This window comes from Oryctolagus cuniculus, chromosome 1 (assembly GCF_964237555.1).
Source record: "Oryctolagus cuniculus chromosome 1, mOryCun1.1, whole genome shotgun sequence".
Lineage (NCBI taxonomy): Eukaryota > Metazoa > Chordata > Mammalia > Lagomorpha > Leporidae > Oryctolagus > Oryctolagus cuniculus.
Window position 1 is genome coordinate 6,651,222 of NC_091432.1, and position 21,425 is coordinate 6,672,646.

Here is a 21,425-nt window from a genome sequence, read left to right on the forward strand (position 1 = left end):
CACGGGGCCGCGGGCCGTCCCAGCCCCTCTCCCTGGACACAGGGCGCTAGGGGAGGCGGAGTGCCCGGGGCGGCCGCCGCCTAGGACAGGGCCCGGCGCGGGCTCAGGCGGGAGCCGGCAGGGGATGCCCGGCGGCCCCGGCGGACTCCGCGACCCCGCGGGACCCCCGCCCCACGCCCCGCCCAGGAGTGCCCCTCGCGGCCCGCCCTCCCACTTCCTGGCCGGGGTCGGCCCCGCCCCGCGCGCCTCCGCCCTCCCACCCTCGCCTCCAGCCGCGGCTCCCATTGGCCGGCGCGCACCTGCCCGTCCGTCGGGGGGCGGGGTGCAGGGCGGGGCTCGGCGCCCAGGTGAGGGCGCGCGGGCGGCGGCGGAGGAAGGTGACAGCGGGGAGGGCGGGAGGGTGGGGGGCGCACGCTCGGAGCCGGCCCGCGCGCGGACCGCCGGACGGACCGACCGACGGGCGGGCATGCGAGAGGCCCGGCCGCAGCCATGGAGCGGCGGCTGCGCGCGCTGGAGCGCCTGGCGCGGGGCGAGGCCGGCGGCGGCCCGGGGCTCGACGGCCTCCTGGACCTGCTGCTGGGGCTGCACCACGAGCTCAGCAGCGCCCCCCTGCGGCGGGAGCGCAACGTGGCGCAGTTCCTGAGCTGGGGTGAGTGGCACGGAGGGGGGCGGCCCAGGGGCGCGGCGCCGGGACCCTCCCCCCGCAGGGACCTCCGCGGCGGCCCCCGACTCCCCGCCGGCACTCGGACTCGCGCGCGCGCTCGCTCCCGCTCCCAGACCCCCGCACGTGTCACCAGCACACGCCTTCACGCAGACGCGCAAACTCGTCCCCAAGGGTGGACCCCCGACGACTGGGCGCTACACGCCCTCCGCGAGCTGCGAATGGGGTTCCTGGCTCGCAGTCACAGCGCCTGCCCCAGGCAGACCCCTGCGTGTCCCCGGACACACAGGCCTCCCCCACTTCTCATGGGGGCGACACACAAAGGGGCTCGGGGAGCCACGCACGCACCCCGCAGGCCACACGACCCCAGAGCCGCGGCTGCTGGACACTTGCTCCTGTCCCCACCCAGCTCCCTGCACAAGGGGCCACCCAGCCTGGCCTCAGAACCCAGCCCCCACCCACCCTCGCGGCTTCCTCGGGCTGCTCCTCGCCGCTGGGTAGGGGGCCGGCCCCAGGTGGATCTTCACATCTGAGTCACCGGGAGTGGCTGGCCCGGGGTGACCCTGAGCCCAGTGTGGCACTGGCGCCAGCCCGAGGGTTCCCTGGTCACACCCGGGCGCAGGGGGGGGCTGGCAGAGGCAGGGTGAGGCGTGTGTTTGCCCAGTGGGCGACCAGCGTTCCTGGCGCGCCTGAGCTCTGGGCAGACCCAGGGTTCGGCCTGGCACGGCTGAGGGCCTGCCACCACGGCATGCCAGAGAGTGGCCCTGCCTGGCCCCAACACTGCCGTCCGCTCTCCCCAGAACTCCTGCTGTGTGGTGGGTGTGTGACCGTGGTCAGCACCCAGCACAGCCCTGCATATGTGTGCACGCGTGTGCACCTCCTGCCTGCCCCGGGACCCTGGCGTGGGGCATCTGTTGACGTCTTCCGCGGTAACCTGAAGGGTGGTGACTCACTGGTCTCCTGCCCCAACTTGTCCTCACCCCTACCCAGAGCCCCCGTGCCCTGTGGCAGGGCCAGGGGGCCGGGCAGCCCGTCCAGGGTGGCCGGGAGCCTCCTGGGCCCTGGGCTTTGGCCCTTGTCTGGCTGATGGGTCGCTCCCCCCCACTCTGCCGCGCACAGACCTGGGAAAGAGACAATTAATTTCTGTAATGAGGTTCCACTCCGCCCCCGCTGCGGGGGCTCTGCCTGATAAACCAGTGGAGCAGCTCTCTCCCACCCACAGGCCCGCCCAGCTGGCAGGCGGGGGAAACTGAGGCAGGGCGCCAGGCCACAGCTGCTCCCAATCCTGACTCGGTTCCCACGGCTCCGTTCCCCTCCCACGGCCCGCAGGCCTGGGAAGGGCACGCGCGGGGGCTCGGGAGGCCCCTCCTGGAGGTGTTGGGGACTGGGCGAGGAGGCGGCGGCTCTCGGCCGTGGCAAGGCCGGAGGGGCTGGGCAGGCCGGAGGGGATCCTGAGCGCTCACACCTGCAGGTGCCGCCGGCCCCGTGTCAGGGTTTGCCCTGTGAGCACCTGACGATGCCTGCAGGCCCAGCCCCCCCAGGGGCCGCATGGGGCTTGCTCTCCCTGCTGCCCCAGGCCTCACCCCCAGACAGGTGCTGCTGTGCCTCCGGGGTCCTGGGACCCAGGCCCACCCTCCTGAGGCAGAGGTGTCTCCCTGGGGACAAGGAATGTCACCCGTCCAGTTTTCCAAGGCAGGCCCTGGCCCGGCGCTGTTAGGGGGCCAAGAGCTGACGTAGGAATGGTGTCCCCGGGGTCACCTGGCCGGCCGGGGCCGGACCCTGGCCTGGGGAGGGCTACAAGTCCCACCAGCAGCGCCCCTGGGGGCGCAGGCCACCTGGAGACAGGGGTCCTGGGAGGTCGGGCAGCCAGTTGGTCAGCCAAGCCGGGACCCTGCCCGTCCACGGCCTAGAGAAACCACTGGGGGCCCGGCCAGCGCCCTGAGCCCCCTCTGCCCGCAGCCGGCCCCTTCGTGCAGAAGGTGAAGGAGCTGTGTCTGCAGAGAGATGACTTTGAGATCCTGAAGGTGATCGGCCGAGGGGCCTTCGGGGAGGTGAGCAGAGGGCCGGGGAGGGGGCCGGGGAGGGGCCGGGGAGGTGAGCAGAGGGCCGGGGAGGGGGCCGGGGAGGGGCTGGGGAGGTGAGCAGAGGGCCGGGGAGGGGGCCAGGGAGGGGGCCGGGGAGGGGCTGGGGAGGTGAGCAGAGGGCCGGGGAGGGGGCCGGGGAGGGGGCCGGGGAGGGGCTGGGGAGGTGAGCAGAGGGCCGGGGAGGGGCCGGGGAGGTGAGCAGAGGGCCGGGGAGGGGGCCGGGGAGGGGCTGGGGAGGTGAGCAGAGGGCCGGGGAGGTGAGCAGAGGGCCGGGGAGGGGGCCCGGGGAGGGGGGTCTCCCCGGCGCGGCTCAGCCCCTCCTCCTGGCGGCCCCCAGGTCGCCGTGGTGAGGCAGAGGGACACCGGGCAGGTTTTCGCCATGAAGATGCTACACAAGTGGGAGATGTTGAAGAGAGCCGAGGTCAGTGTGCGGCCCGGGGGCGGGGCGCCGGAGAGGCCTGCGGGGCACCGGGCCACCTCGGCGGCCTCCCCTCTTCACCACGAGCCGTCCTGAGAGCGCGCCGGCTTGTGCCATTCCCCTCACGGCGACACCGAGGCCCAGAGCCCCCAAGCGTGGGCTGCTCTGAGGCCGGCCTGGGGCAGAGCAGAGCTGTGGATGCCCCCCACCCGCACCCTGGGGCTGGCGGGTGGGGGGCCGCTGACCCTGACCCCAGCCCCGCTCCCCGACCTGCTGCAGACGGCCTGCTTCCGGGAGGAGCGAGACGTCCTGGTGAAGGGGGACAGCCGCTGGGTGACCGCTCTGCACTACGCCTTCCAGGACGAGGAGTACCTGGTGCGCGCCTGGCTGGAGCGGGCGGGGGAGGGGCCGAGGGCAGGGGGCAGGGAGGGCCCCCCCCCCGGGACCAGGAGGCTCCCCTCGGCTGAGCTCCCTGCCTGGCGTCTGCCAGGGGCCTCTGGGAGGTGGGCTGGTGGCTGCCCCTTGCCCCGCGCTGAATCTGTCCCCCCCACCCCGCTGCCCCGCAGTACCTGGTCATGGACTACTACGCGGGCGGGGACCTCCTCACGCTGCTCAGCCGCTTCGAGGACCGCCTCCCGCCCGAGCTGGCGCAGTTCTACCTGGCAGAGATGGTGCTGGCCATCCACTCCCTGCATCAGCTGGGCTACGTCCACAGGTGGGCCCCGCGCGGCCTTATGTGCTGGGGGCCGCGGTCTCCGGTCGGGGAGGGAGGCCAGAGCGTAGCGCAGGTGGGCGCCTGACTTGGGGTGAGCCGGCAGGTGGGTGGTCTCCCCTGGAGAAGCGTGACCCCCCCGCCAATGCACGCTGCTGCCCCCGTCTCAGCCCTGTGGCCTCCTAGCTTCTGGTCCCCAGCCTTCTCCCACCCACCTGCGCGCACCCAGGAGCGCCTGGGGACACGGACACACACACACACGCGCGCGCGTGCTCCTCGGCCCTTGGGCGTGTGCCCAACGCACATCTGCCACACAGACCTTCGCTCTCCCACCTCCCCTCCCCCAGGGATGTGAAGCCGGACAACATCCTGCTGGACCTGAACGGCCACATCCGCCTGGCCGACTTCGGCTCCTGCCTACGGCTCAACGAGAGTGGCATGGTGAGGACCTCACCCCGCCCGAGAGGCAGCAGGGACTCCGGGCCTGGTGGGCCGAGCTCTCCGGAATGGGAGGCGCCGGGCCGGGCCGGGCTGGGGTGGGCACTAGGCCTGGCCGGCCTTGGGGGCGTGAGGGTGCCAGGGTCACGGCCAGGAGCTTTGCGCCTCCCGCAGGTGGACTCGTCCGTGGCAGTGGGAACGCCAGACTACATCTCCCCCGAGATCCTGCAGGCCATGGAGGAGGGCACCGGCCACTATGGGCCTCAGTGCGACTGGTGGTCGCTGGGGGTCTGCGCCTACGAGCTGCTCTTTGGGGAGACCCCCTTCTACGCTGAGTCCCTCGTGGAGACCTACGGCAAGATCATGAACCACGAGGTTGGGCCACGTGGCTCTGGGGTCCCAGGGAGGGCAGCGGGGTCCCTGAGCCTGGGGTGGTCAGAGACACCGCTGGGCCCCACCTGACCGGGCCGGCCTGGCCCTGGCCGCAGGACCACCTGCAGTTCCCGCCAGATGTGCCCGACGTGCCCGCCAGCGCCCAGGACCTCATCCGCCAGCTGCTGTGCCGCCAGGAGGAGCGGCTGGGCCGCGGCGGGCTGGACGACTTCCGGAACCATCCCTTCTTCGAGGGCGTGGACTGGGAGCGGCTGGCCACCAGCACTGCTCCCTACATCCCTGAGCTCCGTGGGCCCCTGGACACCTCCAACTTTGACGTGGACGACGACACGCTCAACCATCCAGTGAGTGCCTGGGGACCGCCCTGAGGCCCCAGGAGTCCCTCGAGCCGCTCTGGACTGGGCGTGAGGCCTTCAGAGCCCCGAGCCATGCTCACCAGAGCCTGTCCACCTGCACCGAGCTGGGTTGTGCCGCAGGAAGTCCCTGGGGTAGTCCCTTAACCCGAGCTCACGCACGAGCGCGTCATCGTGTGACCATGGAAGGCGGAGTCTCAGAGCTTTGAGGCAGGAGTTGGGACTGGCTCTCGCTCCTGGCTGCGGCTCCCTGCCACCCTCACGGGAGACCTGGAGCGAGACCCCAGCTCCCGGCTGGGATGTCGTCGGCAGCTGGGGGTGCGCCGTGGATGGGAGCTTGCTCCCTGTGTCTCTCGAGCTAGTTAAAAAAAAGATGTTTCTTTTGCTGCAGAAGTTTTCTTCTAACATTTGACAGGCAAAAAGTTTTCTTTTTATATTTGAGGGAGCGCGCAGGCCTCAGCCTGGCGCTGGGCCCGCTGACGCCCTGCACCCCCCCTCCCCCTGCAGGGGACTCTGCCACCGCCCACCCACGGGGCCTTCTCGGGCCATCATCTGCCATTCGTGGGCTTCACCTACACCTTGGGCAGGTGAGTCCAGCCCTCGCACACCTGGTGGGGAAGCCGGGGGCTGCCTGGTCCCGTTAGGACCCCGGGAAGGGGAGCAGAGTGAGTTCCTGGCACGGGCATGCCGCAGGCCCCCGTGGGCTGCAGCCCCGCGCCTGGTGCTCAGCGTGCCCAGGGCAGGCTGGGGGAGCACCGGACACAGGACCAGAGGCCTGGAGTCTAAAGCGGCTTTCTCCCCAGCATAGAGGCCGGGCCTGGGCAGGGGGCTGTGTGCGGTGGATGTCTCTTGGATGCGTGAATGACTGGACGGGGGAGGAGGCATCGGGGCCCGGGGGCTCTGCCAGCGCGTGTTGCCCTGTGCCCTCGCAGGCCCAGTCCTGAGAGTGCTGCCGAGCCGGCGAGCGCCGTGGAGCAGGACGTGGAGCTGAGCTGGAAGGACTCAGGTAAGGGGGCGGCTGCCGCAGCTGGGCTGAGGGTGTGGGCCTGGGGCTGCTGCAGGCCCAGCCGCTCGCTTGGGGGCGCTCCCCTCCCCTGCCAAAGGCCCTCGGAGGCACTGCTCGGGGTGCACCTGCTGAGGCCGGGCCATCTGTGTGCCTGGTCTCAGTGACTATTCCTGGCAGAGACGCTGAGGGACGGCAAGGCCCCCTTGTCCCCGCGGGACAGTGACCTGCAGCAGGAGAGGGACCAGCTGCGCCAGGTGAGGGCTGCTTAGGCCGGCTGGTGGCCCAGGGCGCTGTGCCTCCCAGGTCTGTCCTGACCCGGGCCTCGCCCCCCACCCCGACTCCCCAGGACCTGGCTGAGGCCCGGGCAGCGCTGCAGGCGCAGGCACAGGAGCTGTGCCGAGCGCAGAGTCGGCAGGAGGAGCTGCTCCGCAGGCTGCAGGAGGCCCAGGACAGGGAGGCGGCCGCGGCCAGCGGGGCCCAGGCCCTGAGCGCCCAGCTGGAGGAAGCCCAGGGCGCCCGGAGAGAGGTGAGTGACGGGGTGGGTGAGGACAGCCGCCGGGCTCTGCCACCGTGACCCTCGGCGTGACCGCAGGACCCTGTGCGGGGGCGGGGGCTTGGTGCCAGGGGCTGGGTCCATCACAGGCCTTGGCAGCCCGCTGTGGCTCTGGGGTTCCGGGCCTTGGGACGGCTGGGGGGTGGGGCGGTCTGGGTCACACTCGCCGTGGCTGGCGCAGCCCATGGCTGTAGCAGAGCAGGGTCGGCACTGGCCTCTGCACCTGTCACAGCTGGAGGCCCAGGTGGCCACCCTGAGCCGGGAAGTGACGCAGCTCCAGGGACAGCACGAGCGAAACCGTTACAAGGACACCTCCCAGGCCGAGGTAGGGAGTCCTCGGTCACTTTGGGGGGGAGGATGCACCCTCAGTGTGACCCCACTCGAGCCCGCGGGGGTGGGGGAGCGCTCGGTCCCCGCCCTGACACTGCCGCGTCCTCAAGTCCTCGCACACAGCCTCTGAGGCCAGCGGCTCGGGAGCGCCCCAGGGTGGGCCTGACGAGGCCCAGCTGCAGAGGGAGGCGGCGGCGCTGCGTGAGCACCCGGAGCAGGCCTGCGGCCTCGGGTGAGCCGGCGGCCGGGGGCGGCAGGGCTGGGCCCGCCCGTGCCGGGCTGCGAGTCACCACCTGGGCCGTGTCCTCCCCAGGCCAGGCGGGAAGGAGGAGGCCCTGCGCCGGCTGCAGGAGGAGAACGCGCGGCTGAGCCGGGAGCAGGAGCGGGTGAGCGGGTCGGGCGGGGCAGCGGGGCGGGGGCAGCGCCACCGGGGCCCCAGCCCACATCAGGTGAGCGCCCGGAGACCGACACCCCTTCCCGCCTGGCCCAGCTGGCCGAGGAGCTGGAGAGGGAGCAGCAGAGCAAGCGGCAGCTGGAGGGCGAGCGGCGGGAGACGGAGAGCAGCTGGGAGGCCCAGATCGCCGACATCCTTACCTGGTGTGCACGCGGGGCGGGGCGGGGCGGGGCGGGGCCGGGCCGCGGAGGGGCTGCCCGGGACCTCAGCCGAGCCCCTTCCTGCTTAGGGTGAATGACGAGAAGGTTTCCAGGGGCTACTTGCAGGCGCTGGCCACCAAGATGGCCGAGGAGCTGGAGTCCTTGGGGCATGCGGGCCCCCAGACGCTCCCTACCCGGCCTCTGGTGAGCCCCCGAGACGCCCAGGGAAGCGGGTGGCGGAGCCGGGGCTGGGAGGGGCCGCCGGGGCAGCCGGCTCACAGGGGCTCCTGCGGGGGTGCCCGACCTCCAGGACCACCAGTGGAAGGCGCGGCGCCTGCAGAAGATGGAGGCCTCGGCCCGGCTGGAGCTGCAGCTGGCGCTGGAGGCCGAGATCCGCGCCAAGCAGGGGCTGCAGGAGAGCCTGACCCGGGCGCAGGAGGCCCAGCTGCAGGCGGAGCGGTGAGGCCGGGGGCAGGCACGGCGGGCGGGCGGCCTGAGTGGAGCCCGTGACGAGCCCGTGACGAGCCCGTGCCCCTTCCCGGCAGCCGGCTACAGGAGGCGGAGAAGCAGAGCCAGGCCCTGCGGCAGGAGCTGGCCGCGCTGCGCGAGGAGCTGAGGGCCCGTGGGCCCGGGGGTCAGTGTCCGGTCCCCACCCCGGCCTCCGGGTGCCCCAGGGGGCTCCCAGGACGTAGACCCCGTAACCCGGCACTCACCGGGACCTGTGTGTCAGCCCTGCCCCTCCCCCGCCAGCCATCACCCCATTTTATTGACGTGGGGCCTGGGGTCCCCGCTCAGCCCTGGGACCCCTGCCCCCGTGACCCCTGCCCCCGTGACCCCTGCCTTTTCTCTGCAGACGTCAAGTCCTCGAATTCCCTGATTCCCTTCCTGTCTTTCCGGGGCGCAGAGGTAAGACTGCAGGTGCAGGGCCCTGAGGCCAGGTCCTAGCCAGAGGCACGAGGGTCTTAGCCTCGTCCTTCCCTCCCCATCCCCAGGATTCCGCCAAGGACCCTGGCACCTCGGGAGAGGCCCTGAGGCCTGGGATGGAGCCGGAGCTGAGGCCCGAGGGCCGGCGCAGCCTGCGTGCGGGGGTGAATGCGGGCGGGGCCCCTTGGGAGTGGGCGGGCCGCACCCGTGCCCCTGCCCCCCCTCACCGGTCACGTGCCCTCTACAGGCTGCACTGCCCCGAGTGCCTGCGGCTCCCACGGCCCCTGCAGAAGGCCCTCCTGCTAAGGTCAGCCTCCGGAGGGGCGGCGCGGGGTGGCAGCCCAAGGCCCTAGACGCGCTGGAGCCCAGGGTGGGCACCGCCGCCCGGCTCGGCCACAGTGACGGCGTGTCCCCCTCTGCAGCCCGGCTCACACACGCTGCGCCCACGGAGCTTCCCTTCCCCCACCAAGTGTCTCCGCTGCACCTCGCTCATGCTGGGCCTGGGCCGCCAGGGCTTGGGCTGTGACGGTGAGGCCCCCCCCAGCCCAGGGCCTCCTCCCGGTTAGATTTCCTCCTACTCGGCTTCGCTCGTCTCCCGGGGTGGGGGCCCGGTGGTGGCTCAGGGGAGCTGGGGCTGGGAGGCCTGGTGCAGGGCTGGCCCCACCCAGCCCCGCGCGCCCTCTCCCGCGTCCCTTGCAGCCTGCGGCTACTTCTGTCACTCAGCCTGCGCCCCACAGGCCCCACCCTGCCCTGTGCCCCCTGACCTCCTCCGCACGGCCCTGGGCGTGCATCCCGACACGGGCACGGGCACCGCCTACGAGGGCTTCCTGTCGGTGAGCTGGGGCTGGGGGCAGGGGTGTCTGGGGTCGGGGGCGGAGGTGCCAGGACTCCGGGCTCTCCTCCCACGCCTCCCTCCTCCCGCACAGGTGCCTCGGCCCTCGGGCGTCCGGCGCGGCTGGCAGCGCGTGTTCGCGGCCCTCAGCGACTCCCGCCTGCTGCTGTTCGACGCCCCCGACGCGCGGCTCAGCCCGGCCAGCGGGGCCCTCCTGCAGGCCTTGGATCTGAGGTCAGCAGGGGGCAGGGGCACAGGCAAGGGACGAGCGCCCGAAGGGGGGCAGCCGGGGACAGCGTGGCCTCTGACCCGCTCCGTGGATCTCCCAGGGACCCCCAGTTCTCGGCCACCCCTGTCCTGGCCTCTGATGTTATCCACGCCCAGTCCAGGGACCTGCCGCGCATCTTCAGGGTGAGTGTGGGGGCGGGGCCCCGTGCTCCCCGGCTCTGGCTCACCCGACACGTCTAATCTCCTCCCCGCCCCCTGGCCCGGGTACAGGTGCCCACGGCAGCCCCCTTCTGTCCACTGGGAGCTCTCTCGTGGGACTCTGGCCATGGCCCGCCTTGCTTGGGACCCTCCTGTGGCCTCCCGTGGTCCTCCGGGTGCTTCCGACTGAGGCCTTGAGACGCCACAGGCCTGAGCCTGCCTCTGCTGTGGCCACGCCCGGCCGTCTCTAGCTCCCAGAGTGCCCTGGGCGCCTGGTTCTCAGTCCTCACGCTGTGTCCCCCCCCCCACAAAATCGCCCCTCCCTGGCGAGTCTGCTCCTCCCTCAGCCTCCAGGCGCCCACCCCGTGTTCCCCCACGCTGCGGCCCCTTCCCGTCACGGTGCCAATCACAGGGCTCTGGGTTCTTGTCCGCCCGCCCTGTGTGGCTTGTCCCCTGCCGTAGACCACGCCTAGCCCTGCAGCCTGCGAGCTCCGGGTCGGTGCTGACAGCTGGAGGAGGAGGAGCAGGAGGAGGAGGAGGGGAGGAAGGGCAGGAGGCTGCTGGCCCGCTCGCCGGCTTCCAGCAGGGGTCCCTGCCCACAGGTGACGGCGTCCCAGCTGACCGTGCCGCCGACCACGTGCACCGTGCTGCTGCTGGCCGAGAGCGAGGCGGAGCGGGAGCGCTGGCTGCAGGTGCTGGGCGAGCTGCAGCGGCTGCTGGCGGACAGCCGGCCGAGGCCCCGGCCCGTGTACATCCTCAAGGAGGCCTACGACAACGGGCTGCCGCTGCTGCCCCACACGCTCTGCGCGGCTGTCATCGGTGAGCTGGGGTGGGGCTGCGGCCCGTCCAGGCAGAGGCGGGGCCGCCCCGGCCAGGAGCGCTCCTCTGCGCACAGTGGTGTGGAGAGCCCAGGGCAGGGGCCTGGCCTCTCGCCACGGAAGTATTCCTCTGTGCCTCAGTTTCTGCTTCTAAAAGAATCTTAAGCGAGAGAGGGAGCAAATTTATTTATTTATTTATTTTAAGATTTTACTTACTGGAAAGGCAGAGTTACAGATAGAGACAGGGAGAGAGAGAGAGAGAGAGAGAGAGAGAGAGAGAGAGAGAGATATCTTCCATCCACACTGGCCCACTCCCCCAAGTGACTGCAATGGCTGGGCCGGGCCAGGCTGAAGCCAGGAGCCTGGAGCTCCATCCAGGTCTCCACGGGGGCGGCAGGGGCCCTAGCACTTGAGCCAACAACAGGCAGGACTGGAACCTGCTTCGATGTGGGGGGCTGGTGTTGTGGGCAGCAGCTCCACCCGCCGCACCTCTGTCACAGAAAACCGGGTGACCTGGGGGAGCCTCACCCCTCCTGTGTGCAGGAAACAGCTACGAGGGGCACCGTGTCCGGCCAGGAGCCTGGGCCTCCGCAGGGCGGCTCCGTGACTGATGGCTGGGAAAGACAGGGGTGCCACGGGGCTGCAGCCCAAGCCCCCAGAGCCGAGGGGTCGCGAGGTTGCCCCGGGCCAGGTCGGAGCCAGAGGGGAGGGGGCTTGCACTCAGCGCGCTGCTCCTCTCTTCCGCGTGGGAAAGGTGCCATCACTGTTCGCTTCGGCAGAGAGGTGACGTGGCTTACCCACAGCCGGGGCACCTCTCTCCTTGTCCCCGCCACCAAGCTGGCCCACGCTGGGGGAGACAGGTGCAGTGATGGGCGACCGTGCGAGGTCTCCACGCGCCGCCTCAGCAAGGCAGGCAGTGGCCCCTCATCCCCTGGGCTGGCGGTGACCCCTGACCTGCCCCCTGGCCTCCCTCCACCAGACACGGAGCGGCTTGCCCTGGGCACGGAGGAAGGGCTCTACGTGATCCACCTGCACAGCCACGGTACTGGCAAGGCTGGGCCGGGCGGCGAGGGGACTGCCAACCCCAGGGAACGGGGGGCCGCGGGGCTGGCCGGCTCCTCACCCGCCCGCCCCTCTCGTGCCAACCCCACAGACATCTTCCAGGTCGGGGAGTGCCGGCGGGTGCAGCGGCTGGCCGTGAGCCCCACGGCGGGCCTGCTGGTGGCGCTGTGCGGCCGCGGCCCCAGCGTGCGCCTCTTCCCCCTGGCCGAGCTGGAGAGCGCCGAGGCGGCGGGCGCCAAGATCCCCGAGTCGCGAGGCTGCCAGGCGCTGGCCGCCGGGCGCATCCTGCAGGCCCGCACCCCCGTCATCTGTGTCGCCGTGAAGCGCCAGGTGCTCTGCTACCAGCTGGGTCCCGGCCCCGGGCCCTGGCAGCGGCGCATCCGGGAGCTGCAGGCGCCCGCCCCCGTGCAGAGCCTGGGGCTGCTGGGCGACCGGCTGTGCGTGGGTGCTGCGGGGGCCTTCGCGCTGTACCCGCTGCTCAACGAGGCCGCGCCCCTGGCCCTGGGGGCCGGCCTGGGGCCAGAGGAGCTGCCACCGTCCCGCGGGGGCCTGGGCGAGGCGCTGGGCGCGGTGGAGCTCAGCCTCAGCGAGTTCCTGCTGCTCTTCACCACCGCCGGCGTCTACGTGGACAGCGCTGGCCGCAAGTCTCGCGGCCACGAGCTGCTGTGGCCAGCAGCGCCCACGGGCTGGGGTAAGGCCCGTGCACGGCCTGGCTGTGGTGTTCCAACCTCCTGAGCTGGGCGCCAGAGGCCCTGCCCAGGCCGCCTGTCCCTGCGGTGTTTCCTCCCTGGGCCGTGCACCTGCTCCCGTCCCGTCTTAGCTGCGGCTCCTGTGGTGCCCGCCGGCACTCTGCGAGGAGCCGGGGCTTGCTGTCGGGGTCATCACCGCCTCCCTGCCCCACCCGCCCGCCCTCTGCTCCTTTGCTCTGCTCGGCCTCTCCTGCCTCTCACGCCCTCCTGCTTAGGCGTGGGGGCGATGCAGAGGCGGCTGGGGCTTGCTTCCTCCGGCACATCCAGCTCCCGGCCCGGCACGGGCTGCGGATGTCGGGGGTGGGGGGCGCCGGGAGGAGGGCGCGGGCAGCCTGGTGCGTGCCCGAGCGACCGCTTGGTCTTGGAGGGGTGGGTACAGCACAGACATCTGGGGCCAGACCCCAGCGCTCCCTGCCAGCTGGGGGACCTTGGCGTTACTTGGCCCACGGTTTCCGCTCCCCGCTCTGTGATCACAGGTGTCTGTCTACTGCGCTCCCGGGCTCTGCCGTCTTGGGGTTGGGGGGCACGGCTGGGAGACCGGAGGAAGGGTCTTTGCGTGGGGCTGGCGGGGAGTCGGCTGTGCGGCAGGGAGACAGGTACCTGGCACAGCTCGGGCCGTCTCCCACCTGCAGGCTACGCAGCCCCCTACCTGACAGTGTTCAGCGAGAACTCCATGGACGTGTTCGACGTGCGGAGAGCAGAATGGGTCCAGACCGTGCCGCTCAAGAAGGTGAGGGTCTGCCCAGCCCCCCGCGGCGCTCACGCCGGAGCGGGCCCGCCGCCCCGCCTGACCGCTGTGCCCGCTGCCGCAGGTGCGGCCCCTGAATCCAGAGGGCAGCCTGTTCCTCTACGGCACCGAGAAGGTCCGCCTGACCTACCTCAGGAACCGGCTGGCAGGTGAGGCAGCGAGCGTGCGCCTGCCTACGCGCATGCGCCGCCGACGGGGCCGCGGGCACCTGCGGCCACCCGCGGGCACCCCCAGCTCTCTAACGCTCCCACAGAGAAGGACGAGTTCGACATCCCCGACCTCACCGACAACAGCCGGCGCCAGCTGTTCCGCGCCAAGAGCAAGCGGCGCTTCTTCTTCCGCGTGTCGGAGGAGCAGCGGCAGCAGCAGCGCAGGTGCGCGTGCGCGGCGGGGCCTCCAGCCTGGGGGCGGGGCCTCCTGCCTGGGGGCGGGGCCTCCTGCCTTGGGGGCGGGGCGCGCACAGGGCTCCCTGGCTGCCCCCTCCCCACTCTGCCGTCTGCCCGCAGGGAGATGCTGAAAGACCCGTTTGTGCGCTCCAAACTCATCTCGCCGCCCACCAACTTCAACCACCTGGTGCACGTGGGCCCCACTGCGGGGAAGGCCGGCGCTAGGGACCACGTGAGTCCGCTGCGGCCAGTCACGTGCTGGCCCCGCGCAGGCCTGCGTGGTCACCTGGGCCCTGAGGCCTGTGACTCATCTCTCCGGCACCTGTCCCGGCGAGGTGGGGGCGGGGCAGCCTGCGGCTCCCGGTCCCAGCCCCTCCACCCTGTCCCCCAGCAGGCCCTGGAGAAGGCCCGAGGAGCCCGCAGCTCCGGCCCGCAGCGCCCGCACAGTTTCTCGGAGGCGCCGCGCCGTCCGGCGTCCATGGGCAGCGCCGGCTTCCCGGGAGACGCAGACCCCAGTAAGGCAGCGCCTCGCCCCTCCCCTCAGTTCCCGCCCGCCCGCTGCGGCCGCCTGAGCTCTGACCTTGACCTTTTGTTGTGCCCCCCCCCCCAATCCTCCCGGAGCAGAGAAGAGGAAGCCTTGGACGTCTCTGTCCAGCGAATCAGTGTCCTGTCCCCAGGCCTCTCTGAGCCCCGCAGCCTCCGTGGTGCAGGTGAGCCGGCCACGCAGAGGCCCCAGGGGTCCATCCGTGCCCACCCTGCTCGCCCTCCTCCCAGGGGCAGGCTGTGCTCTGTCCCAGCCCCAGAGGGCTGCGGGCGCCCCCTGGAGACTTGGCTCTGGCTCCAGCTGGGTGGCCCTGGGCGCGGTGCCTCCCCTCCCCGGGCGGGCTCGGCTCACGTGTGAAATGAGCTCATCCCAAGGAGAAGGGCTCAGCATCGCCTTGGTGTGGGGAGGAGAGCGCCTGGGTTCTGCACACCCCCAGCTGTCCCTGGGGCCTGGGGGGGCGGTCTGAGGAGGGAGCCGGGCCTGCTGGTGGAGGGGGAGGGGCTGGGGCCCTTCAGCCACACCACTCGGCCAGCTCCGGGCCCTGGGATGGCCACGTTTGCCCCTCCCCATGCACCTGCTCTGGTGCCCGTCCCTGTCCTCAACCCGACAGCCAGGCCGCCCGCGAGAAGCCGCTCTGGACACCCGGTCGGGTGACCCCTGCCGTGCTGTGGTTTCCTTCTGGGTGCCGGTGCTCCCTCACCTGCGGGCGCCTCCTCCATGGTGGGGGTCAGAGTACAGCGCGTGGAAGCGCGGGAGAGTGGACCGAGGGGACTCGCCGGGTGCCGAGGAGCGCCCCGCACCCCACCTCATCTCCAGCTTCCTCCCACACCTGACCGCGGCAGCGATGGGCGCTCCGGAAGCCTCGAGGTGCTGGCCTGGCCAGCAAGGGGTCCTGCCCGCCCTGACTTCCTGCTCCCGCCCCGCCAGGTCTCAGAGCGGCCCCGGAGCCTCCCCCCAGCTCCCGAGTCCGAGAGCTCCCCTTGAGCCGTCTGGCGGTGCCCACCCAGTCCCAGGAGAGACGGATGCGGCGCGAGGGAGCACGGAGCTCCAGGAACGGCAGTCCTGGCGATGCAGACCTGGACAGGGAGGGCCCGAGCCGGACAGTGCCGGAGCCGGGGGCTGGCCTGGGTTCTCGCGGCTCCCAGCCCTCCACCTGCCAGCCCTGGAGGAGGATGGCTGGGACTGGGCTGACCGTGCCAAAGCTCTCATTCCCAGTGCCACGCCCTGGGGGCTCCAAAGGATCCGGTGAGGGATGGAGAGGGACCCGGTCCCTGAGAGCAAGTGGCATCCGTCCATGGACTGTGCGGCCCCGGCTGAGGCCCACATGGGGCGGGTCTGGTTCTCTGCTCAGGACTGGGGGGCCGGGGGGGGGCGGAGACCGGCTGTGATGCAGAGGAAAGGAGGGGGAAGAATGTAGGTGAAGGAGGAGGAGCAGAGAGGGAGGGAGGGGGCAGGAGGAGAGGAGGGAGGGGGCAGGAGGAGAGGAGGGAGGGGTTAGGAGGAGAGGAGGGAGGGGTTAGGAGAAGAGGAGGGAGGGAGCAGGAGGAGAGGAGGAAGGGGGCAGGAGGAGAGGAGGGAGGGGGCAGGAGGAGAGGAGGGAGGGGTTAGGAGGAGAGGAGGGAGGGGTTAGGAGGAGAGGAGGGAGGGGGCAGGAGGAGAGGAGGGAGGGGGCAGGAGGAGAGGAGGGAGGGGGCAGGAGGAGAGGAGGGAGGGGGCAGGAGGAGAGGAGGGAGGGGGCAGGAGGAGAGGAGGGAGGGGGCAGGAGAGGGATGCAAAGGAGGGGTCCTGGAGAAGAGGAGGGAGGGGCAGGAGCTGGGGGCTTGGCGGCAAGGAGGTCCGTGAGCAGAGCTTGGTCAGCTGTTCCGCCCAGTGGGGGGACTCAGGCAGGGACAGGTTGGGGTGGGTATTTATAAAGGCCTCTGGTGGGAGCCGGCACCGGGTGGGGGCCCCCGGAGGTCTCGGCCCTTCCCACAAGGGGCCCCTTTTTCTCCAAGCTTCAACCGACTGTGTTAGGGGAACATGGGGGTGTTTTAGTATTGACTGCAGTCATTATTGTTATTGTATTACTATTTTTATTAAACCTCCCCCTACAAACGCATGGGGGGCAAATAAGTATTTATCTCCTCGAGGGCCACTCTCCCGGAAGGGACAGGCCCTGAAGCTCTGTGAAGCTGCAAGAAATCAATAAAGACAGCTTTGTGCGCTGCGGCCGCCCGCCTCTGTCCGTCCTGTGCCGTGGAGCCGTGTGGTGGGCGTGGGGGTAGCACAGAGCTGAAAACCACTGCTTGTAACTCGCACACCCGGGCCAGAGCGTTCTTCAGCTCCCTGCGAAGGCACCTGGGAGGCAGCAGGTGCTGGCCCCAAGGGCTTGGGTCCCTGCACCCACATGGGAGACCCGGGTGGAGCTCCTGGCTCCTGGCTTCAGGTGAACCCAGCTTCAGCCATTGTGACCATTTGAGAAGTGAACCAGTGAATGGAAGACTGACTCTCTCTCTCTCTCTCTCTCTCTCTCTCTCTCTCTCTGCCTCTCTAGCTCTGTCTCTCAAGCTCTGCCTTTCAAATAAATTAAAAAAAAAAAGTGGGGGATGCCATGGAGGGAAGAGTGCGGCTGTCACGGACAGTGCTTCTGTGTGCTTTCGAGAACTGGGGGACACTCCTGCAGGTGCCCAGAGCCCCAGCAGCAGTCAGGGTGAGCACCCCCAGGCCAGCATGGTGCACCTGACATCAGCTGTGGCCTTGGGCAGAACTGGGCCATGGCTCAGCAGGAAGCCAATTTCCCACTTGGCTCTAGTCTTCCACCCACGCCTGCCACCTTGTACCTGAGTGCCCAGGTACCGCAGGTCACAGAGCAGGCCAGAGAGGGCTAGAAGCAGACCTGGGGGCTGCAGTTAGGCGCTCCAGCACCCTGCGGCCCCCACCCGGGTATTGGCAGCTGGGAGGTGTCCCACTTGTTCTTAGCTGGACTGTCCGTGGTTGGGAAAAACCCGGGCTTCAACACTGGACTAGGCAGGCCCGGGGCAGGGGACCGAGCCCTGAGGCTCGTGGTGGGCCCTAATCCTAGCGGCCAGCACCGAGGATCCTAGTTGGGAACGGGACTTGGAAGCTGTCCGTGGAATCCTACGGCCTGGATAGGAGCCCAGGCTTGAGTCAGACGACCTGGATTCTGGGGTAGCTATGCCCTCGTGGGTAAGATTGCTACGCCAGCATGCCACCTTGCCCTAAGCCTCAGTTTTCCCATCTGTAATGAGATTCACAAAAATCTCAGAGCCTGTGTTGTAGCATAGCAGGTAAAGCCACTGCCAGCAGTGCCGGCATCCCATATGGCTGCCGGTTCGAGTCCCGGCTGCTCCTCTTCCCATCCAGCTCTCTGCTGTGGCCTGGGAAAGCAGCAGAAGATGGCCCAAGTCCTTGGGCCCCTGCACCTGCGTGGGAGACACCCAGTTGGAATTCCTGGCCCCTGACTCAGACCCCTGAGCCTGAGTCAGCCTCCACCTCTGTGGCCATTTGGGGAGTGAACCAGCAGATGGAAGATGGAGTTTTCCCCCTTTGTCACTCTGCTTTTTGAATAAAAATAAATCTTAAGAAAGAAAGAAATAAAAAGACTGGGGTGGTGCTCTGGCAACCCCGGAAGCTGGGGAGAGGCACAGAGCAGCTGCTTCCCTCCCGGGCCTCGGGAGGAGCCGTGCCTGCCAGCAACCAAACCTGACTTCCAGCCTCCAGAACAGAGACGGCAGGTTTCTGTTCTTCCTTTCTTTATATATATTTATTTATTTACTTGAGAGGTAGAGTTACAGTGAGAGCGAGCGAATGAGAGACAGAGAAATGTCTTCCATCACTGGTTCACTCCCCAAATGGCCGCAACAGCCAGAGCTGAGCCAATCTGAAGCCAGGAGCCAGGAGCTTCTTCCGGGTCTCCCACGCGGGTGTGGGAGCCCAAGGACCTGGACCATCTTCTACTGCTTTCCCAGGCCACATCAGAGAGCTGCATCAGAAGTGGAGCAGCCGGGTCTCGAACTGGCGCCCATATGGAATGCTGGTGCTTCAGGCCAGAGCATTAACCCGCTGCCCACAGCACCAGCCCCTGTCCTGTCTTTCAGTCTCTCTTAACCCCGAACAAGTCCTCTTCCTCCCTGTTCTGTCACATTGCCAAGGCTCCAAGCCAGTTCTAGAGAACGACCTTGGATTCACACCTAATGGTTTCCTCAATAAATTCAGATTAAAATCTTTCTTGTCAGGAATATAACCTATGGGGCTGGCACTGTAGTATAGTAGGCTAAGTTTCTTCCTGCAGCCCTGGCATCCCATATGGGCACCGGTTCAAGTCCCGGCTGCTCCACTTCTGATCCAGCTCCCTGCTAATGTGCCTGGGAAAAGCAGCCCCACATGGCCCAAGTCCTTGGGCCCCTGCACCCACGTGGAAGACCTGGAAGAAGCTCCTGGCTCCTGGCTCCTGGGTTTGGCCTGGCCCAGCTCCACCCATTGTGGCCATCTGGGGGGTGAACCAGTGGATGAAAGACCTCTCTCTCTCTCTCTCTCTCTCTCTCTCTCTCTCTCTCTCTCTGCCTCTCTGTAACTCTACCTTTCAAATAAATAAATAAATATTAACCAGCCAAACAAAAAAATCCTTAAGAGACAACTGTTACTAACCCAGTCATAGATTTTATTTGATTTCACTTGTGGAGCTCCCGGACGTAGCCAGTATGTTTGTTTTCATTTTTATTTGAAGCAGAGAGAACAGACAGAGATCTTCTCTCCACTGATCCACCATCCAAATGCCCCAACAGCCAGGGCGGGGCCAGGCTGGAGCCAGGAGCCAGGAGCTCCATCCGGGCCTCCCACATTCACATGGGTCTCAGGGGCCCAGGCACTCAGGCCATCACTGCTGGCTCCCAGGCTGTGCATCTGCAAGAACCGGATTGAAGCGGAGGAGCCCAACTGGAGCCAAGTGTTCTGGTCTGGGATGCTGGGGTCCCCAACGCCCACGCCACGGCTGGTTTTAGAATAGGAAACCCCATACCCCATGAATCCCCTTGGGCCTGTGCAAGCTGGGACAGCGGGTCTCCCTGTGCACCAGTTTTCCATGGACGCCCTTCTGTGGCAGAATCCAGGTCGGAGGCCCGCGTTGCGTTTGCTTGTCCTTTTCTTGGGCTCATCTGCAAGAGTTTGGATCTCCCTGTCTTTCATGACCTTGACACATAAAAAAAAAGAATTCTTTATTTGACAGGAAGAGCAACAGAGAGGGGAGAGAGAGAGAGAGAGAGAGAGAGAGAGAGAGAGAGAGAGAGATCAATCTATCTTCTGGCTGGTGGCTCACTCCTCAAATGACAGCAACAGCCAAGTCTGGGCCAGGCCAACCCAGGAGCCAGGAGCTCCATCCTGGTGTCCTTCATGGGTAACAGGGACCAAGCACTTGGGTCATCATCTGATGACTTCCCAGGAGTGTTAGTAGGGAGCTGGATCAGAAGCCAAGCAGCTGGGACCCAAGCCAGCGCTCCGACATGGGAAGCCAGCCTCACCAGTGGCAGTAACCTGCTGCACCACGCCAACCCCCGACACGGGTACTTCTTTTATTCTTAACAATATTTGAGTTATTTGAGAGCCAGAGTGAAAGAGAGAGGGGGAGAGAGAGAGGGGGAGAGAGAGAGAGAGAGAGAGAGAGAGAGAGAGAGAGAGAGAGGTCTTCCATCCACTGGTTCACTCCCCAGATGGCTGCAACAGCCAGAGCTCAGCTGATCCAAAGCTGGAAGCCAGGAGGTTCTTCCGGGTCTCCCATGCGGGTGCAGGGGCCCAAGCACTCTGGCCATCTTCTACCGCTTTCCAGGCCACAGCAGAGAGCTGGATGGGCAGTGGAGCAGCTGGGACTCGAACCAGCGCCCATATGGGATGCCGGTGCCGCAGGTGGAGGCTTAGCCTGTAAGCCACAGTGCAGGCCCTGACATGGGTGTTTTTGAGGAGAACTAGTGAGTTATTTTGTCAGAATGCCATCAGTTTGGATTTGCTGGATATTTCCTTGTGATTAGACTAAGCTGTTGGCCGGCGCCACGGCTCAATAGGCTAATCCTCCGGCACTCCGGGTTCTAGTCCCGGTCGGGGCGCCGGATTCTGTCCCGGTTGCCCCTCTTCCAGGCCAGCTCTCTGCTGTGGCCAGGGAGTGCAGTGGAGGATGGCCCAGGTGCTTGGGCCCTGCACCCCATGGGAGACCAGGAAAAGCACCTGGCTCCTGGCTTCGGATCAGCACAGCGCGCCGGCCGTGGCGGCCATTGGAGGGTGAACCAACGGCAAAGGAAGACCTTTCTCTCTGTCTCTCTCTCTCACTGTCCACTCTGCCTGTCTTAAAAAAAAAAAAAAAAAATTAAAAAACAGACTAAGCTGTGAGCTTTGAGGCCAAAGAAGAAACCCGGAGGTGAAGTAGGGCAAGTATTTTACCCATTTTCACTGCTATGCCCCGGGGTTCGGTACCAAATAGAAAGCTCTTTGTTGAATGAATAATGAAAGACTGAATGAGGCTGTAGAAATTGCTCCATGGGGGACCAGTGTGGCTAGAAGCTTAAGCCGCTGCCTGCAGGCCAGCATCCCGTGTGGGCGCTGGTTCGAGTCCCGCTGCTCCACTTCCAGTCCAGCTCCCTGCTAATGCACCTGGGAACGCAGCAGAGGTTGGCCCAAGTCCTGGAGCTCCTGCACCCATGGGGGGGGGGGGACCTGGAAGAAGCTCTCGGGTCCTGGTCTGCACCTTGCCCAGCCCTGGTGGCCATCTGGGGAGTGAATCACTGAATGGAAGATCTCTCCTCTCTCCCACTCACTCACTCTCTTTGTAACTGTGCCTTTCAAATAAAATAAGTAAATATTAAAAAAAAATTTATTTAACAGCCAGCGCTTTGGTAGGCCGTACTAGAAGCCAGAAGCGTCTTCCAGGTCTCCCACGCGGGTGCAGGGGCCCGAGCACCTGGCCATCTTCCTCATTTTCCCAGGAGCGTTAGCAGGAGCTGGAGCTGCCGGGACTCGAACCGGCGCCCATACGGGATGGCGGCCCTGCGGGGTTCTGCCCAGCGTCCACTCTGCTCCTGTTAGATGTCCTCTTGGGCGGGATCCGGAAGAATTCGCTGCAGGACACGGGGCCGCCACATTGCCTTGTTAATGGGTCCTGAGAAAGATCCCACTGACGTGACGAGACACATTCACACGCAAGTCGTGCCTGAAGGTCCCCACTCGCCTCTCCTGATAACGCAATCTCCAGAGGGCAGACACCCGTGAGCCGCCCGGCCCCTCCCGGACTACAACTCCCAGAAGGCACTTCGGCGCCTCTTCCTACCTGGTCTGGGAAAAGCAATGAGAGGTGACGCCTGCTGGGGCGCCCAGAGCGGCGGGACTACCACTCCCACAAGCCACCGCGAGCC

The 21,425-nt window shown here is 67.6% G+C and overlaps 1 protein-coding gene across 3 annotated transcripts; it reads left to right on the forward strand.

The window, feature by feature from the left end:
- Window positions 1-383: 383 nt before the first annotated feature.
- CDC42BPG (CDC42 binding protein kinase gamma) lies at window positions 384-15,504 on the forward strand. 3 transcript variants are annotated; one of them, XM_070068840.1, is made up of 36 exons: window positions 384-649; window positions 2,621-2,712; window positions 3,083-3,166; window positions 3,443-3,538; window positions 3,730-3,878; window positions 4,223-4,316; window positions 4,488-4,688; window positions 4,802-5,050; window positions 5,567-5,646; window positions 5,992-6,065; window positions 6,243-6,319; window positions 6,412-6,591; window positions 6,851-6,943; window positions 7,059-7,180; window positions 7,262-7,334; window positions 7,439-7,545; window positions 7,632-7,746; window positions 7,853-8,001; window positions 8,088-8,176; window positions 8,396-8,448; window positions 8,535-8,630; window positions 8,714-8,773; window positions 8,889-9,027; window positions 9,166-9,299; window positions 9,393-9,532; window positions 9,628-9,709; window positions 10,327-10,543; window positions 11,522-11,584; window positions 11,696-12,295; window positions 12,986-13,083; window positions 13,166-13,250; window positions 13,355-13,475; window positions 13,608-13,719; window positions 13,879-14,002; window positions 14,112-14,197; window positions 14,959-15,504. In XM_070068840.1, the coding sequence occupies exons 1-36, from the start codon at window positions 490-492 to the stop codon at window positions 15,013-15,015; spliced, it is 4,551 nt and encodes a 1,516-aa protein (XP_069924941.1). In that variant the 5' UTR covers window positions 384-489; the 3' UTR covers window positions 15,016-15,504. The 3 variants fall into 3 exon arrangements, with proteins under 3 accessions (XP_069924941.1, XP_069924944.1, XP_069924946.1); XM_070068843.1 differs by having other exon boundaries at window positions 13,882-14,002; XM_070068845.1 differs by having other exon boundaries at window positions 385-649; window positions 8,889-8,994; window positions 14,959-15,503.
- The last annotated feature ends 5,921 nt before the right edge of the window (window positions 15,505-21,425 follow it).